General features: G+C 43.5%; 1 protein-coding gene across 6 annotated transcripts in view; it reads right to left on the minus strand.

Annotated features, from left to right (window-relative positions):
* Positions 1–15,278, minus strand: part of sash1a (SAM and SH3 domain containing 1a) — a 256,142-nt gene that overhangs the window by 41,701 nt on the left and 199,163 nt on the right. For all 6 annotated transcript variants that reach the window (XM_049589384.1, XM_049589383.1, XM_049589382.1 and 3 more), the window contains exons 3-4: positions 7,383–7,433; positions 7,237–7,286 (exon numbers count right to left, since the gene is read on the minus strand). In XM_049589384.1, coding sequence (XP_049445341.1) covers positions 7,237–7,286; positions 7,383–7,433 — 101 coding nt within the window. The remainder of the gene's footprint in view (positions 1–7,236; positions 7,287–7,382; positions 7,434–15,278) is intronic.

A 15,278-nucleotide genomic window follows, 5' to 3' on the forward strand; every position in this document is an offset into this window, starting at 1 on the left:
CCACAGGGCAGACTCAGCCTGTTTGTGTTTCCACTTCCCTCCACAGGAGAGACAGTCACGAGGAAGACAGAGGGAAGAGTGGGAGCATGAGAGAGGGAGAGATGGAAAATAACTGAGTATAAAAAAAGTCCTGATATATCTATAAGCCATCCCAAATAACCCGTACCAACACAAAGAAAATAACAACTTGTGACACATTGACTGCACTCAGCTTCCAATCAGAAAGTTGTGGATGAGCCACCTCACCCCATGTTCTAGCGGCCAACTCTTTCTTGTTGTGGAGGAGGCGAGAAACCACATCAACTGTGATCTATTTCTGTATTCTTTATGTGAAAAAAGGGGGTTGAGCTTCAGCAGGTTTATGTTCAAAACAGCTGCTGAGACTTCACAGAAGGTGAGACTTTGGTTTCAGATTTGGGTAAGTGGGCTGCAGGAAAAGAGGAAGAGGAAGTGAAGCTTCAGGGTGATTATGTGTGCAGATAACGCCCTAGAAGTGTGTTCATGTGTGTAACAGCGGCTCCACACTGTAAGCTTTTGCGCTTTTTCAATTAAAAGAGACAAAATCGGGGGGGGGATAAGAACGGCATGTTTGTCCAGTTGAGACCCTCAGAGATCTATTAAATAAATCTCTCTGCTAACTGTCTCACTTCTCTTGCACACATTCACACACCCTTCTGTAGCTGGTAGCTGGAGCCCGGCGCACATGAGCGTACAGCTGCTGAGCTGCGCAGACAGACAGGTGGCTGCCAGTGAAGCGAAGTGAAAGTGTGTGACAGGATCAAAACAAGATGAACAGGTCACTTCCCTCTCCAGTGGCTGCGTATGTGTGTGTGTGCATGTGTGCTCATATGTTTGTTCAGACATGGCAGCCCTCTCTTGGTGCAATGGGAAATCTTCACGTGGCTTAAAGCCCAGCTGCCATGGCAACATAATGAGATGCTAATTGAATGGAGGCCTGTATGGTTTGCCCCTCTGTTCACCCCCCCTCCCTCTCAGACAGGCTAAGGCCAAAGCTAATGCTAATAGAACTCACTCAATGGAGGCTTTTCTGTGGCGGCGCTGCATCCTCCACACTCTCCTCCGCTCCGCCAACCCCTCTCCTCCATGCTCTATAAATTAACCTCCCATGCAGCGCACACATACATGCACTCGCGCTCATCCGCGCACTCACACACTTTTAAAAAAAAGCCTGAATGTCTTTCAGAGAGGGTGTCAGTCCGGGCATTGTGTGGCCAGGCAACTTAATTGGTTTAACCTTAAATCTTTGGCATGCCTTTCTATTTCCATTCTATTCTTTGCATTGAGTCGGGGGCATTTGCTGCGTTTTTTGATCCTATTAGCATAAGAAGCCAACTCTCTATTTTCTGCATAATATTAAGTACAGTATCTAAACTTTGGCTGAACCTATGTAGGGTAGGTGAAGGTTTATTTTCATGATTTCCTGCATTGTGAAAATGTTAAATGTTATAACATGAACTGAGGCCACTGGAGCCATGAGTGAACTGCATGTTGAGTCGTCTGACCATGCATTCCCTGGCTGGGATGTAAAGCATTATAATACTGTCTATACTCTAGCATGAGGCTCCACTTCTGTGTGTTATATAGCTGTAAGTGTGTGAAGGCCTCTAAACACTTAACCAACATCAAAGAACAAGTGGCGACAAAGGCCAACTGTTGGGTTGTTTCATGTCACCTGTGTCTCAGCCATAAGCAGGATTTACACTTGTGCGTCAGCTCAATGCAGAGCCTACACCATTGTGAGCATTTATACTGTGCAGTGGTGTGTCTGCAGTTACACCTCCAAAACAGCAGTCAGCAGTGGGGTTTCTGTGAAGTGCGACAATAGCGACAATTTCAAACACAAGTACACAAATCAGCTTCACTATAACTCGCAGCATTCACAGACAAACACTTGTCTTTATCTGGACACATTTTCCCCACAAATACAACATGCTTTTAGCACAAGCCTATGGCATTATACATTGTGAAAATTAGCCTAGTAGCTAGCAGACTTATCCTATACTCAAATGAAGCCAGTGACAACAGCAACATTTAACAAAGGTAACGTTACAAAATCAACTCCATTACAACTCACAAGGTTCACTGACAAATCAACTGTCTTATACTAAACACGATTTTCAAACAAATTCAACATGCTAACGTGAATATTATATAAATTAGCCTAGCGACGAGTGGAGTATTCCTCTACTATGAGGCCAGGATAAATCAGGACGTATAAATCCTGGAAGGATAAATCACACACATCAGGCTATGGCGTAGGTTACGGCTTAAGTACAGTGTCATTTCAATGCAGATGTAAAAATCCTGCAGTAAGTATGTACTTAAACACACTCCAAAGACAACAGCCAATGGCCAACTAACAGGTATGTTCTGCCCTTGCATAAGAGGAAATAACTCCAAACCAGCTGGCGGTGGTATTCTTTAATTGGCATTTAAAGAAGGAAACTGCAAGACCAACAGGATGTATTTAAGATGATATTTAGCCAACTAGCACATAAACAACACAACCCAGTGTTGAACGAACCAAGGATATTTACCGTGCCCTCGCCATCAGTAAAAAATATGAAATATTTCTGCTAAAGAGCTCAGTGGCAAAATAATAATAATCTTACCTAATGTAACATGTTTGTTTCAACCCCACCCTCTTGACTTTAGTCATTTGTTTACTTTCCTCACTTCCATTTCTCTTCACATGCACTGAGCTGAGCTGCCAATCAGAGTGATGTCATTCATCGTCTGGCTCTGCCGGGTCAAACACTGATCCAACATGCTGACCCAGCTGAAAATTGGCTGACAAGGGTTGACTAGTGCCAATGGTGCAGGACACACCCCAAAAACTAGGGCGACAGAGACTAACACATGGCCTACAGTCAGCTTGGTGTGTCAGGGCCCTTAAAAACATCCGGTGCAACTACAGAGGTGTCACCCAAGTAATCTTGTAAAACAAAATGTGGGAGTTGCACAAGCATAAACACACTCACACAAACTCCTGGGTGTAAAAGATATCAACATCAGGGAAAAAGGGATGACTGAATGAGTTATGATTACGTAAGGAGCGATCATATGATGCTGTGTGAATCACAGGGTGAGCATCCTGTGTGACAGAGCTCCTGTCCAGGAAAGATGATAAACCAGCACAAAGCCAGATTTGGACACACAGCTGTGCACTCAGCAGAAATGACCGCACTGCACACACATGTACATGTGTGTATGGCTGCTGTGTGATTTTGTGTAACTGGCCACCTGGAGCGAGGTGATCTCCGGTGTTCTGCTTGAGACAATGAAAGGCAGCAACCCTGTGCGACAGCGGCAGCGTCCACAGGAAAAGCCGAGGGGTGACCTCTTCAGGGGTCACGGAGGAGGTCAGAGGTCACATGGAAGGGGAAGACAGAGGATGGTGTGGCAGGGAAACAGAAAATCAGACAGATGAAACACACACAGCTGAAACACTGCATGTGTCCTCCTGCCATACACACACAGTCTACAGTGCTCCACTCTCAGAGGCAAATAACAGTCCCATGAGGGCTGTAACACTCAGCCACAAGTGCTGACAAGGTATTTTAGTTTTCCAACATGGTACTGTTGTTCTAAACAGATTCTTCACATGGCACGGCTTACTTCCATCTGATTATTAGTTGCATAAGCCGGGCTTCCAGCAGCAAGACTGCCTCTACATGTGCAATCTTACAAACCCTGTTAGAGCCAATAATCAACATGTGTCTGAGCACATGTGTGCTTTCATCAGGATCCATTTACCGCTTCATTTTATCTTTTATATGAGACAATAGGACTCCTAGGATACGAAAACCACCAATCTAAATCAGATGGAGTTAGGCGTTACCTGACTTCAGGTCCTATTATAGGGCTGCTAATCTTAGGATGATTCAGTACTGGTTGCAATACAGAGAAATTTCCCCATTTCCAGTTTCCTAGAGATGGAATTTGCTTCATCTACACTGGCGTCACTGTCTTCTTTTGATCACTCCTCCATAACAGGCCCTTTAGCGGGATTTATATTGTGCGTCAGGTCTATGATGAGGCCTATGCTGTTGTGAGCACTTAGATTTGTGCGGTGGTGTGTCTGTGTCACTCTGCAGTTACACCTCCAAAACATGCTGTAAACGTGCTGTAAAGTTTAGTTGAGTCAAAAAACACCCAAAACTCACATTAAACATGGCTTAATAGAGACAATTTCTGTACACAAATCAGCTTCACTATAACTCACAGCATTCACAGACAAACACGTCTTTATCTGGACACATTTTCCCCACAAATACAACATGCGGCTGCCAAGCCAGCTAAGGACTGTTTTTGATCAAGTTGTCAACTCCTGTTTTAAAATGTTGTTTTCTGGTTTGATTTTTGTGCTGTTGCATCTGTTTTGTCAGTTTTGTTTATCTTGTGTTGCTGCTGTTAGCGTTGTATTTTTACATTTTTGCCAAACAATTTCTAAGTGCAATGATCCTGTAAATGTTGTCCAACTTGAAAATTCAAGAAACAAAGTGGGAAAAAAAACATTTACGCTGATAAGCTGGCTGCCTCCCTCTCTGCAACAATACCCGCCAATCAATCACCCCTCAAAACAGGAAGTCCCCAACTTGAACCCCTCAACCTTCTAAGAGCGCTCTGTCATCGCCACTTGCATACCAGGCATTATGGGAGCTGTGCCCTCCTCCTGCCGACACAGTGCATGGAGACACACAGGCAGAGGAGGGTGGCACAGCCTCGAGATGAAGTCTGGGTAATCTCCTCTGGTCGCTATTGTCCTGCAGGGAGGTGATGATGGGGGTATCCGCCGTCTGTGCGTGTGAGCGTGCACACGTGCCGCATTTGAGGAGGTGAGGAATGTGTCGCAAGGAATGGAGGGGGCTTGTCTATCACTCTGCCTGCATGTGATAAATCACTCTACCTGAGACCCTTTCACTACAGTGGAGAATGGACAATAGGCGATGTAATGGAGAGCAGAGGAGAGGAGTGGGGCTGGCAGGGAGGGATGGATTATAAAAAAAAGTCTTGTCCCTGAGAATAAAATCTTTGAAGACCAGATTAATTAGATAAAAGTGATTAAAAAAACAGGCTCTTCATATATGACTGTCACACCAGAAATGGAGTCTGGGGCTTTGTGGGGAGAGAAATAAACAGAAGAAAGAGTGGAAACAACAGAGGTGAAGAGACAGGTGAATGTGAAGCAGTTTCATTAGAGATTAACTGAAGACTCAAGGTGAGACAAAGTCTGAATGTTCATGAGGGACGTGGACATGCGGCGCGGAGGACAGAGAGAAACCAGACTGACAGGAAGATGTTAGGGGCTCTTTCTTTCTGGGCCTCTGTAGAACAGCGGAGAGACGTCATTGGACATGTGGCATCTGGTTCCCATCATCCACAACATTTGTCTGTGCAACATATACAGCCATGGGAAAAGAGATCATGTCTGTGGTATGCGCTTCCTCTGCCGCACGTGGTCGTCACGTGAACATGACGATTCCACTGTGGGTCGCGCAGGGGTGACGGCCAGGAGCAAGTAGAAAAAATATTTGGAGAAATGGAGATAGAGGAGGTCAATTCTGAGTCATGGTGAGATTCTTTTAACCTTTGGCCCTGGAAAACATGGCGCTGGGGTTTGAAGGGGCCCCAAACTCCTGCACTAATCCATCCGTCCACTCAGCTCCACTTAACCTCGTCTTTAAATGCGATGGGGGTTTTTTGGCCACCACCAATGGGCGATATATTCTGTTTAGAATTTTCCATTAGTCATTTTGTCATGAGAAACATTTGAGTTTGTTTTTGACCTAAACAGCCAATTTATACTGCAAGCAATTTGTCAGGCAGGAAATCCAAAGTGTGGGATCATTTTGAGAAGGTGAAGGATGAACCCAAGGTGATATCTACATTTATCTACATTCACTGATGACAAACATGACGGATCATCTGAAACATGGAAGTAGCTACATACCAATGTTACTGATACTATTCTTTCTCACACTTGAAACCATTGTGTTGCCCAGCCCAAAATATATCTTTTAATAATTACATTAATATCATAAACATGTGGGCGACTAGTCGACTAATGGAGTTCTGAGGATGGAGTGAGTGTGGATTGGATGACAAGACACCTATGTGCCACTATGTCTGCTCTCGCTACCAATGGGGGCTCCCAGTTAGTCTCATTTAACAGAGATAAGGCAACACAATGTCCTTAAAGGGGCCAAATGTGTGTGAGTGCTGTGAGTTAAACCCAGTTTGACAGAAGGGCATTTAGGGCGCCATTTTGCCGACCAATTTGGATCGCTTTAAATATGTATAGCAATGATCTCATGGTGGATAATGGTGGAGAATTCTCATACATGCACAACACAGCGGCGTGCGAACATGAACACATGCACTTTGTGTTACAGGAACCAGTGAAAAGGAACCCCACCCATGCTCAGTTCCATCCTGCTCTTTCGTTCATGCTCCTTTGCTGTAATCATTTAGCCATCGCCCTTCTCTGCCCGCCCCGCCCCCCAACCATCACCACCACTGCCACTCTCCCCTGCTGGACACAAAGGCAGGAAGGAAGCATGGACGGCCAGGGAACAGAGAATGGCTGCGAGACTGAGCAGGTCAGCCGAAGGAAGCAGTCAGTGGGTTTCCTTTAACCACTGCGGGGATGTGAGCAAAGGAGCTTAAGGGACCCACCACAGGTCATGCGTGTGATGTCTATGAATCTCTAGAGTTAATTTCCTTTATATTCACTTCGTAGCTGCCACCTTGATATTATTAGGTATTGTTTTATTGTTTGTCTTGGTAAACACCTGCAGTAGGTGCATAAATGGGGGAATATACCTGTTAACTAGTGGCTGTTGTGTCTGTATGTTCAACTACGTCTCCAGCCAAGGTCAGACATAGCTGATTCCTCACTCACACACCACCACACTCATCCATGAAGTTTTCCACCTGAGGAGCTCGACCTCTGCTCCCCCTATCAATCACAGGAGGTGCGTGTATTTCCATTTGCCTCTCTCCATCTTTAGCTGCCGACACGCAGAGAGGCCGAGTGTGATCCATGACTGTGTGTGCAGGCATGTACGGTTTGATGCGATCCAGACGCAGGCTGCGCCGCACATTGTTTTGACATGCAACAGACACACATTTCAATCTAAGCGTGTTTCATGGTTCCACACCGGCTCCGGTCACATGTTACACTGATTAAGTGAAGGGGGGAAAAAAACGTACTTTCTGTCTGTTTCTGGAGTCGACACCTCGCTGCTGAAGCCTAATGATTCCTGTGGACAGAGAAAACATGGAGACAGGTGTCAGCTTGACTTCTGAGCCAAACATGGTGTTAAACTGACACTGTGAGGCTTATGGTTTTTGCTTACCTGGATCTCAGTGCGGAGCTGCAGGGACGTGCTGCTTGGGTCCTGTTTTTCCTGGAAAATGGCGAGAAAGAGAAGAAAGAAGGTCATAATATGAGACAACAGTAAAGGTCCTAATGTACTTGTATGACACAACAATAAAGGTCTCAATGTCTTCATATGAGACGACAATAAAGTCCCAATCTCCTCGAACAAGACAATAATTGAGTCCCAGTGTCCTCATATGAGACAGTAATACCCAATGTCCTCAAACAAGACGGCATTTATGTCAAAATGTCCTCAAACGAGACAATTATAAAGTCCCAATGTCCTCAAATGAGACGATAATAAAGTCCCACTGTCCTTAAACAAAACAATTATTAAGTCCCAATGTCCTCATGAGACAATAAATAAGCCCCAGTCTCCTCAAACAAGAAGATAATTGAGTCCCAATGTCTTCACATGAGACAATAATACCCAATGTCCTCAAACAAGACGATATTTAAGTCAAAATGTCCTCAAACGAGACAATTATAAAGTCTGAATGTCCTCATATAAGACAATAATACCCAGTGTCCTAAAACAAGACAACATTTGAGTCCTAATGTCCTCAAACAAGACAACAATAAAGTCCCAATGTCCTCAAACGAGATGACAATACATTCGCAATGTCTCCGAAGCGAGTACTTCCTAATTGACAGCATCTCGGCTTGTTGCTGTTGCTAAAATTGGTTTGTATGGCGGCAACCTTGTCTCATGTGACATTGCACATATTTTATCGAGACTGCTGGAAATGCACTGATACGTCATTCGGTAACATTTGTAAAGCCTTTTAACTGAAAACTTTAGCGGTCGCTGTTGTTACCGGCAGGATTAAATGGGTTAATGACATATAAACAAACTGTGAGCACAGAATTGAAAGGACTGGAAAGGTAAAACAAATTCTGTATATGAAAAAGAAAATGTCAGTTGACTACAGAAACACTGCATAACAATGCCCTCATGTGGGAAAGACGTTTGTCGGTCAGGTTCATGTAGACACACCTGCACATCAATGAAAGCAAACACGAGCACGTGTGCACTCATGGACGGCTCAACAAGTCAAGTCTTGCTTCAGGTTCCCAAACCTGCAGTACTTGTTTTGATGGTTCTTGAATAGCGCTGGGCGGTGGTGCAGCATAGTAAAGTCTTGGCTTTCCTCGCAGAACAAGAAATCACAAAAGCACCGACGTAACTGGCTACATGAATTCCATCGTGTGATCACAGTGACGTTGGTGTGCACCTCCCTCTACACAAGGCAACACCTGCCGGGTTGCCTCAGATATTTGGAATATTCCATATTGAAATGAAGTGACAGCGCATGAGGGCAAGCAGGCTTCTATGGAAAACACATATCTAGACTCTGGCTGTGGATTTAAGGACAAATCATGTGCATGCAGTGGAAAATAGCACAATTTTAACCTCTCTTCTTTTACAAAATGTCGCTGAGCTTCTTCACAAAGGCTGTTTTCTCTGTTAGACAGGGCTGGTGCTCGCATATGTCTAAAGCAGGTGTCCTCATCATGGCACATCCAGATACAGATGTGCCTCGCACCAAATGCTTCTACAGACAGACACAGCGGCTGCACAATCACAACAAGTCTGCAACTTAGATTTTGACATGCAGCATGTGATTATTTAAAGCCAACAGACGGCACTGAGGGATTGGTCAAGTGCATGGTTTCTCGGATGTGTGTTTCTTGTGTGTTTTTGAACTCTCGTGAAGATTATTTAACTCCCTGTACTCACACTCAGCCAAAGCTACCACAGTCTTGTACTTAAGCACCACAAGAACTGATGAGGTCAGCACTTTGTTTAAGGGTAGTGACCACATTTTCAAAATGGAGACTTAAATGGGATTTATACTTCTACATCGAATTGACGCTGTACCCTACGCCATAGCCTGATGTGCACCTCCCCAGAAATGTAACTACACATCATGGTGACTCAGACCTCCTGTCTATTTTTGTAAACTGAAACCATTTCCCTCAGTGGAAACGAAGCTTTTATTTACTTTAATTTCACAGATAAGAAACAATAAATTGTGAAAACAATAAAGCCTCCACAAAATAGCATTTTAAGTCTTGTGTGTGATTTATCCTGGCTTCATATGAGCGGAGGAAATCTCTGCTATTCGCTAGGCTAATTTATACAATGCAAAATGCCATAGGCTTGTGCTAATAACATTAGCATGTTGTATTTGTTTGGAAAACATGTTTGGTATAAGACAGTTGTTTTGTCTGTGAATCTTGTGAGATGTAATAGGAGCCAAATTTGTCCCAGGCTTCATATGAGCAGAGGAAAAGTCCGCTAGCCGCTAAACCAATTTATATAATGTAAAATGCCATAGGCTTGTGCTAATAATGTAAGCATGTTACATTTGTTTGGAAATTTTGTAACGTTACCTTTGTTAAATGTTGCTGTTGTCCCTGGCTTCATATGAGTAGAGGAAAAGTCTGCTAGCTGCTAGGCTAATTCATACAATGTGAAATGCCTTAGGCTTGTGCTAATAACATTAGCATGTTGTATTTGTGGGGAAAATGTGTCCTGCAAAAGACAAGTGTTTGTCTGTGAATGCTGTGAGTTATAGTGAAGCTGATTTGTGTACTTGTGTTTGAAATTGTCTCTATTAAGTCATGTTTAATGTGTGTTTAATGTGTGTTTTTAATCAACTAAACTTTACAGCACTTCACAGAAACCCCACTGCCAACTAGTGTTTTGGAGGCGTAACTGCAGAGTGACACAGACACACCACCGCACAAGTATAAATGCTTACAGGAATCCATCTCCAGCCTTGAGGTGACCTCCATGTCAACAGTGTTAATTTACTGTGGTCAATTTCTCACTCATTGCACAATGAGAACTATGTGGCTTTACTTTCCATGTGCCTTTAATCCTTCTGGCATGAGCTATGTGGGTAACCAAGGAGAACCAAGCCCCTGTTACTTCAGTTATGAGAGCACATAAATTGGAAAATATTTGTGACAATGGTAATGCATACATGTGGCAGGCTTGAGGATATTATACAAACTAGACAGGGCGTCAGAGTGACCTTACAGAAGGGTTAGTCAACAAGATGATTTGGTAAAGGTTATATTAAGATCAGCTATTTGTGATGACCTCTCTGCTTTCATATATTTGGGGTAATTTTTGAGGAAGTGTCAACCTCATGGTGTTGCTGAAATTCAGCATGTCCCAGTGAGAGGAGAAAATAAAACCTAAGACAAGTTCCTGTTTCCACTTTCTGTCAAACATGTACTATTTTTTCTTTCTTCTATTTTTGTGCAAAATCTTACTACCCTGTTCCTCTATGACTGTTGCCAAACTCGACTGATGACAAAGAACTTTCCATGGTAAACCCTTTGTGTCATTACTTTCATCTGAGAAATGGTTTCCTTAAAGTATGTCTTTCTTGTCAAGGCTGAAGATTACTGGAAAACAGGCCAATTCTTTCTGACAGATCAGCGCACAGTCGACGTTATGGTGAATTTCCTCGTCTTGTACAGAATTTAAAAGCTAGTCTTGGTTCTTAGCAGCTTATTTGCTATCTTAACTGTTTATCTTAATGGAGGATCACTATGTTTGGATCACTGACTGCATATCAGAGCTGCAACTAATGATAGTTTTCATTATTGATTGATCTGCCCATTATACTCTCGGTTAATAGATTAATCATTTTGTCGTAATTGGCTTTTGTGTCCGGTCTGGCCAGTCGACTAATGCCCCTGAAGTGGAAGGACAGGGCTCCACCTTCACATGCTCACTGGGTGAGAGAGGTGACAGTACACCTAAAGCTAGAAGAGCTGAGACATCACAGTCAGGGATCTATTAAAAAATACAAGGCGTGGCAGCCGTTCCTTACTTTACCAACCTTCCATGCGCCAGGTTGACTCAATAAGGCCTTCAACCCCCCCTTCACCCCTTTGATTTAGTTTATATTCATTTATCTACTTATTTATTGAATTATTTTAATTATTATTCAATTCATTTAATTTTATTTCAATTATTTTTATTTTACTGTTATTATTGACCTTACCATTGATTTGTTTTTAATTATTTATATCTTACTTTACCTCAACTACTTGTTCTTTTTATAACTTTTTGCCCAAGTGTTGTGTTTCTTTGGTACAGAGCACCTGAAAACACTATAAAAATAGTTCAAATAATAATAATTTTGTCAATTAAATGTAGTGTAATTTCCGAGAGTCCAAGGTGATGTCTTCAAATACCTTGTTTTATCTGACTAACAGTCCAAAAATCTTTTCATTTATTAGCATTTAATACAAAGAAAAGCATCAAATTCTCACATTTAAGAAGCAAGAAATCAGCAAATGTTTGGCTTTTTTTAATTTAAAAATTACTAAAACAACTGTTGGATTATCAGCATAGTTGCCAATTTGCTGTCAATCGACTAATCAATTAATCGACCAATCGTTGCAGCTATATTGTATATAAAGATGGCTGCTCCCCCAAAGTGAAGCCAAACATCTTAATCTTAATTAAGTTTTGTTTTGATTAGTAATTTGATGTTGTATGTGTCAATCATTGTACTTGCCATCACTGGTGTTCTCGCAATTGGGTTGGACAGTCGGGACCCTGATACCATGTTTCCACTTCCCTATCACTTCTGTGCAGCTTCTGGCTCCAAATGATGTCACCAGCGCAAGTTGGCAGCACCTGTAGCCAGGACATTTTGGCTTCAATTTGTTCACTGGGAGGGAGACGTGGCCTCCATCTTAATATATGGTCTGTGGTTTGGACAAAGGAGTTGACATCATCCATGTAGGTGAGGTCAGTAGGAGCAGGTTGATCGCTGCTAAGTGACTAGCTTCCTAACACCAATAATGACACTTGGCGCTATCACCACAATAAAAGACAAATTGAATCTGGAATTTCCCAAATGGACATCAGGAATAGGAAATGAGTTGTTTCTAAGGAAATGCGCATCATTCTCCATCTCCACACCCAGATATTAGATCTTAGGATAACAGTCACAGGAAGCTAAATCTAGAGCACTTCCTACACTTGGTCCGTCGTGCTTCCTAATCAGAGTGACCTGTAGTTTAACCTTCAGTGGCTGGGCTTTGGGCATGGGGATACAGTCCTCCCACAGCCTCCCCCTCTTGAGTGTGAGTCAGTGAGTGGCTAATAGTTAAAGAACTTGGAGGTGACATAACTTCCTTTAAGAGCTCTTAAAGAGCCTGGAGCCTGCAAGTCAGATGAGTCTTAAAGTACTAAGGTGGTTAAAAGCCTCAAAATTAGCCTGAACCCTACACTTATCCCAAGAGTCATTGACTAAAGGCAGACAGTCAAGATGCTAGTGAGACAGTCTGGCTGGTTTTATCTTTGACATTCACTTGAGCACTACGCAGGGTTCCTACAGCTACAGGCAAGTTAGATTTAAGACTTTTTAAGGGTTTTTAAGGGTTTCTAATGCCAATCAGAATGAAACTGAGCAATTTAACAATAAGGGTTAGGGACAATTATGCCCAAACATTTATGGTAAAATAAAACATTACTTTTTTGAGTTTCATAAATGTTTTTTATTATTGCAAATCTTTGGTCTGTCCGATGATTGTAAACAGTCATTGGGTCTGTCAGGCTGAACAAATTTTCACGGTAATGTGACCAAAAATATTTAAGACCATTTAAGACTTTTTAAGGCCTTATACTCAGAAAACTTAGTCTAAGACATTTTAATACGTTTTAAGAACCTGTAGACACCCTTATTAAAAACAAGGATTAATAAAATCCCATGTCTCATGTCTTGGCATTTTAAGGACTTTTGAAAAATTGATTTAAGACATTTTAATACCAATTAAGGCCTTATTTTTAGATGAATGAATCCAATGCCTTTTAAGACTTTTTTTAAGGATCTGTAGGAACACAAACTACGAGTCTTCATAGCCCACTTGCCTTGTTTATATATTTGTCTGTTACAGTGATCAAGCCGACCGGTCCGGAAGTTTCCTTGGAGAATAAATCAAGTGATGTCGGAAAAGCTCTGAAGCTATTTGTCGCTCCCAGGGAACACGGTGAGTCCCATAAGTCAGGGAGCAGCTACCTGTCTGAGGTCATAAAACCCTCATCTACCAGACCTGCAGAGCTACAGGGTTTGGTCTCACTGCACTGCCTGGGCTGCACATAAGGAAAATCTGGGACGGAGCTGGAGTCTTTTTTCTTATGTGAGACAAAGCAACAACACATGTATCCCTTAAACAAGCACAGCTTTGGCAGACAGCTTTGTTTAAACAACTGCACGCTGCAGAATAATGTGGGTGTACTCAGAGAAACCCACACAAAGAGGGAACAAGGTGTGTGCTCACATGAACACACAGTCACGAATTCTTTCACAGAGGTAGCAGCAGACTGGTTTTGCTATCAGATCCTCTTTGATGGCTTCTCTGGACTGCAGCGACGAGGGGAGATATGCCAGTCTCGCCGATGGATAACACCAGGCACCGTGCCGACTGCTTGTACAGATTATTTTAAAACAGGCTGCCACAGTGTCAGCTCGCTGCCCGGCAAACGCCCCGCACACAGGAAAACACACAGGCCACATACATGCCATCACAGACATAAACCTAGACGGATACTCAAAAGCATGGAGCACCTACACACACTCGCCTCGCCTCCACTTCCACAGACAGAGCTCCTAAGAGACAGAGACACAAAGCGGCTCTCTGTTCCTCCTCCTGCTCCTCCTCAGCTTCCCTTTACTCCCTGTCTGTGCGTGCCATCTCTGACATGGAAGGAGGGGGCGAAAAAGACGAGGAGAAGATCTGCGAAAAACAAACAAAACCCACATCCTGTTTGACTTAACTGCAGATCTGTTGGATGAATTTGTCACAACGCAGGACGTGGGGAGAAAACTGGGCTCCTCTCAGAGTTGTGCGACGCTAACGAAGGCGTGAAAGTGAGCGGTGAAGAAGTTGCCAGAGTTACTGACACAGTTTTTAAAAGAGAATATCAGATTGATGCAATTTTTCAGGGGGTATGTGAATGAAAGACTTAGATCTCACATCACACTCCCAGAGGGAGATGCTATCCTTTACTTGAACTTGCCAGCATCAGCATGAGATACTGCCCTACTTACCCCGAATTGACACATATGCGTGTGAATGTGCATGTGCTTTCCTTCCAGATGTCCAAAGGGTTGTTTGTGTGCATTGTGTGTGTGCGTATATGTGTGTACGTGCCTGTGTGATGTGAGCGCGAGACCCTGATTGCTTAAGCATGACTGAATTGAGTTAAATTAAGAGAAAGGCGGTATGAGGAAGAGCTGCAGCTAATGAGGATCAGTATGTCTGCAGACAGGGAATCCAGCATCTGAAACGACTCAACCACACCACACACACACACACACACACACACACACACACACACACACACACGCATCAAAAGCCTCTGTAAAGCGACTGTTTCCAAGCACCACATTGCTTTCCATCATTAACCCAGAAAACTACAGCTAAACTCTGCAGCAGCAGCAGCAGCAGCAGCAGCAGCAGCAGCAGCACCGCGCTCTGTTAATGAGAGGGAAGGGATAGAAATACAGATGAGCGTTAAACAGCGGCAGTTTGGTCCAAACCTGACTGCGAAGCCCACCAAAGGCACGAGTCCCCACAGCGGGAGTTACTGCCAACCTCAGAGGCAAAAGTAGCGGATGTGCGGCAAAACTAGAGAGACCAGGTGGCTTAGTGGAGGAACGCCAACTGGCAGGGTCGCGTAAATCTGGGTGGGCGAGCGTGAGGGTTTGCTAGGTAGGACTGCGAATGCGGAGGGACAGGCACCGACTGGAAAGCCTGGTGCAGGACCAGAAAAAGACGTTAGCAGTGGGACCAGTATGGCGCCGAGCGAGCCTGTGGAACCGGCTCATTTGGA

This window comes from Epinephelus fuscoguttatus, linkage group LG11 (genome assembly GCF_011397635.1).
Source record: "Epinephelus fuscoguttatus linkage group LG11, E.fuscoguttatus.final_Chr_v1".
Classification (NCBI taxonomy): domain Eukaryota; kingdom Metazoa; phylum Chordata; class Actinopteri; order Perciformes; family Serranidae; genus Epinephelus; species Epinephelus fuscoguttatus.